Source organism: Conger conger, chromosome 12 (genome assembly GCF_963514075.1).
Source record: "Conger conger chromosome 12, fConCon1.1, whole genome shotgun sequence".
NCBI classification, from domain to species: domain Eukaryota; kingdom Metazoa; phylum Chordata; class Actinopteri; order Anguilliformes; family Congridae; genus Conger; species Conger conger.
The window spans coordinates 8,795,755-8,800,717 of NC_083771.1; the positions used below are offsets into that span (position 1 = coordinate 8,795,755).

At 40.7% G+C, this 4,963-nt stretch overlaps 1 protein-coding gene across 1 annotated transcript; it reads right to left on the minus strand.

Annotated features, from left to right (window-relative positions):
* Positions 1–702: 702 nt before the first annotated feature.
* On the minus strand, positions 703–1,596 carry LOC133141479 (proteinase-activated receptor 3-like). Its single transcript, XM_061262050.1, has one exon. It carries the CDS (start codon positions 1,594–1,596, stop codon positions 703–705), a length of 894 nt encoding a protein of 297 aa, XP_061118034.1.
* Between the last annotated feature and the right edge of the window lie 3,367 nt (positions 1,597–4,963).

The following is a 4,963-nucleotide window of genomic DNA, read 5'->3' on the forward strand; positions in this document are numbered from 1 at the left end:
TTTTAGAGCGATGTACCCATTAGACTTCAAATGACAGTAGATTGGTTTTCATGAATATTGCCCTCATTTTTGTCTGATCACTTTTTTGACAAGACATAGCAAATCTGGCATCATTCAACGTACAGTTCATTAGAAGTTGTCTTTTGAAGTCATTTACAAAAAATCTAAATTACATAGGTGGAGAGTATGGGTCCTTGAACAAAATTGTGAAGCATGAGCAGATATACAGATACAGATACCAAGTTTGTACGAGTTTGTACGAGTTTGACTTTGGGACATGATTATTTCCGCCCTAAATAACCAACTCATGCCATTTCTTTTGTCTGTGTTACGGATGGCCAGTACTATCTGTGTGTCAAAATTGGCAAAAAGTTACCAATATTTGGAAAAGCTATTGGTATGTTTTCCTTACTCTGCAGTGGAACCCTAAACATCTCTTTCCAGAAAGGTTTTAAACAATGGTATTTTCCCAAATGCAAGTGTTGTACAACAAACAAGGTGTCTAAATGAAGTTACTGCTCTTGTATTTATAGACTGATGGATTTTGGTACATTTGTAAGTGTTACCTCTTACAATTTCAGTCAATTTCCCTTCATTTTGATTCAATACATGATAAATATGTTATATTTATTTCATATTAGATGGAGCTTCATTAAAGATAACTGCTTCAAATCCATTCCAAAAATGAATAAAACAGCAAAGCTACACACCAGATTTTTGATTAAAAACCTCCTTAGAGCAGCAACAAGGGACACTGGGAATCTCCCGGGAGAGGTAGAGAACAGGCTGAATGCTGCTGCTGATGTCCATGAAGCCAAAGGCTACAGTGAAGACATAGCAGTTGAACTCATCTGGGGTGAAGTACTCCTTAAAGGGGAACAATGCTACAGGAGGGAAGTAGTTGAAGACAATGATGCCCAGGATGATGAACACCATCTTGAAGGCCCTTTTCTTGACTGGGTGCATCTCATCACGGCCAGGGCCTGATTGCCGAAGTGCGTGCAGGATGGCCACATTGCAGAAGAGCATGATGGCAAAAGCTGCCAGGATCATGACAGTGAAGGCCTTTGCGAAGTTGGGGATGTTACCCACACACTTGGCTGAAGCGTAGGCCAGGGTGATCAGCCACACCACAGCAACACACACCGTGCGGTGGCTTCGGTCCTTCAGCTCGGTGAAGGTGATGGGGTGCAGGACGGCCATGTAGCGGTCCAGGCAGATGCAGGAGAGGAAGAGCGGAGAAGAGTCTTTCACTCCGTAGAAGAAGCGCAGTACATACCAGGTGGTGCCAGTGGTGAGGAAGACTATACTGGCCAGTTCCAGGGGTGGGATGAGGCAGAAGAAGATATCCAGGATGGCCAGGTGGAGGATGAAGATGTCGGAGGTGGAGGAGTCCCCCTTGTTCTTGTGCAGAAGCCACAGCACCATCAGGTTAGCGGGGATCCCCAGGAACATGTTGATGAACTGCAAGGTCAAGTAAAAGATCAGGACCTCAGGCATGTGCTTACATCCTTCGTACACGGTAACGTCACCGCCTCCAATGGTGATGTTCGATGGCTTATGGATGTGGATGGAGGGGTTGAAGCTGGTCTCCATGAGGGTAAAACAGGCAGAAGATGGGGCTCCCAGGGGATGCAGAATGGGGGGCTTCTGCTCAGAGAGAGAAGGGAAAGCATTCACAGAAACAGGAGAATAAAGGCGATGCAACACAAGGCAACATTTGGGGCAATAATTGCTGGCATAAGTTGCAACAACGGGCAACTGATGATGCACAGCGCATGGTCAAAAGGCAATGGGAAACTTCAGAACTGAAAAATACTTTTGAGTCTTTGGAATGTATTTGAGCCAATCAGAAAATTTTATTATCCGTACAATGTACAGGTGAGACAGCTTTAATGGATGCTGAAACCTATTCTTCTATTTTTGATAATGTTTTACTTTAAGTGGTGATGGTAAGAAAATTTTTTGAGTGGTAACACAAATTGATAATGCACAGACTAATAAATACATTGTAGACTAATTATTTAAAACATGTTTGAAGTTAAACCGGTATCTGCTACACACGTCTAGCTGATGTTAACTTTTCCTTGTATCAATTTTCAATCCCTATACCCTTGCCAAAGCTCTTAGTTCCGCGGCCTTGAGGAACAAACTGCTCAAACGTGGTCAGCAGAATCATTTTCAGACTGGAGACCCACTTCTTCAGTCTGAATCTCAGAAACACATCCCTACCCCCTCACAGTCCCAACATTATTAAATTCAGGTTATGGTACTTTTTACGGCTTTAGGTTATATTATTATGTTTTTATGTTTCTTCTCTGAATGACTGTTATAGATTCAATTTGTGTCGTAATTTACATTGAGGTACTTGGAAATTGTACTTTCTATGATCTATAATCGCTGGTCTGGGAATGCTGCTTCCCAAGTCTGGCACGACTGCAGGTATGAATCAGGTCAATGCACTTCTGCTCTCCGACAGTGAACTGCTCTGGCTACAAGAGCATCTGCTGAATTAGTATTCGCAAAGCCTTCAAAACATTATCTTCATACCATGTTAAAGGGAGTTCACTTCCAATGTCTGTCAATTGAAAATTAATATTAAATAAAGTTCAAATAACCTCATTAGCTTTTAGAATAATTACATTTGTATCTTAATCTTAATCCAAGCTCACCAGCGATTAGAATGATACAGTATGGCATGTCTCTCTTAAGTACTGTTTTTGTGTTTTACAACGTTTATGTTAAAGCCTCCATGGTGACCTCCTCTCCTGACAGAATTCCAAAGTGTGTAAAATCAATATGTTCTAGCACCATTTACAAGGAGTTATGTCTTCATAGATACAAAATTGCCCATGTAGATTTAAACTCTTACAATGTGGCTGTGGCTTATTCTACACAAATGCACTTGATGTACACAAATACACTTTCAATGTATTAACAGCCACAGCAATGCATTGAACTTGAGTTCTTGGTCCATATTCTTTCATTGAAATGAATAACAAATAAACATCATGCAAAAAGGACATTTAAAATAATCTTACCAGTGCAGGCGGTGCAATTTGTCCTAAATTATCCGTGCTGTCTCAGGTAAGTCCTGCTTGAACATGGACTGTGTGAAGTGAAGCAGAGACTGGAATACAGAGATATAGGGAAACCCCATCACTGATACTTCAGCACTGCTGGGATCATGCCTCTGGCCAATCAGAACAGTGGAGAAAGGGTGGGGTGCTTGGCAAATTTCCAGCAGGGGCAATGTCTCACCTCCAGTTTACCGAGGAGTGTGATGGCTACAGACCATAAATGCTTTGCATAAAAGAACACAGTTACACAGGTATTACATGGCAAAGGAAAATCTTATTTAAAAATATTTTTGACCCTTGAGCAGTGAATTGACAGAAGAGGGTATTCTTTGGATAGCGTGACGTAGCAGCCCGTCAGCGTTCGCACCGATTGGCAGTGATGCAACGTGCCATTGGTGCTTGATGTAAATTTGCTGTAAACAAGTGATGCAACTGTACACAGGTACACTTCTGAAATTTGGTGTAACAAAGTGAAACATGTTACATGTGGGTGACACAGTGATTTTCAGTCTTGGTGTCAAGCAGCAGCACTGGACTCCTTGTCAAATTCATGTGTTTTCAGTCTCCCTTCAGTCCGGATTGCCTGGATAAATTAGTCATTAGTTTTCCTTGCAGGGGCTCTGGTTTCAGTACACTGACATAATTTATAACAGTCTATTCAGTGAATTACAAAGGGATTATGACAGCAGTAATTGGGTGAATCAGATAATCATATCAGCATATAAGGAAATATGTACTCAATTAATAGGTAAGAAGTAATCAACATGCTGCCTTTCTTTACTTTATTGGTTGGCCATAAGAAAGGATTGCAAAAGCAGTTTTGTGGATTTAGTGTTCATCTAATGAATACCTCATCCAGATTTCACCAGCTTAATCTTATGTATATCTTCCAGAGTAATTTGTATGTGCATACATGTTTTACAAACTGATTTCATTGTATATTGATTCTTGGTTTTTTAAATCCATCCATCTCTTGTAGTCCAGAGTAATGGTACTTCTTTTCTTTTAGGGTTTCTTTTCGGTGCCAGCGTTGATTGGTAAATACATGTCCATTTAACACACTTGTAGAATGCATCGTCATAGATTTTAATGAGATTTGGCCACGTAAGAAACCCCTGGAACCTAAATTACACTTTTCAGATTATTAATCTGGGAGATCTAGGCGAACACAGATTGCATTGATTAGCTTTACTCTTAAGACTTTCACTTGCCTAATCGCCATTACTGTAGGTCATATATAAGAGGTATTCACCAGCTCTTTATTTTGCACATACAGACGGGTGACAAAGGAAAAACCAACATAAAGTGTCTTTTTAAAGTGTTGGGCCATTGTGATGGTGGTGGAGAGCGCACTCCAACACATCAGTCTGAAATCTTCCGTAGGTGTTCAGTTAGGTTAAGATCTGGTGACTGACATTCTCATGATCATCAAACCATTCAGTGATTCTCATTCCCTGTGGATGGGGGTATCCTGGAAGCGACCATCTGGATAGAATATTTCATTGTGGGTATTGATTTGCAGTGACCCAACCCTCTAAGTGGACCCAAACCCTACAGCATAACAGCTACTGTATGGGGTCACGCATTCAAGCCTGTACTGTTATGTACATACATACATACATACATACATACTGTATGTATGCCATACATATTGTGGGGTTGATTCATCTTGGATATTTGAGTGTTGCTGAGATATCGTATCAAATAGTATCGTAGCAGTATCAAATAGTTTTGTAACACTACCTAAAACTCTATTGCAGGGATCAGCAACTCAAGGGCCGAGACATGGAATGAAGCTTTAGATATTGATGTGTGAGATCACAAATTTGGTTAGAATGTTTTTAACTGAACATTTTAATGCTGATGTACACAATCCCTACTGG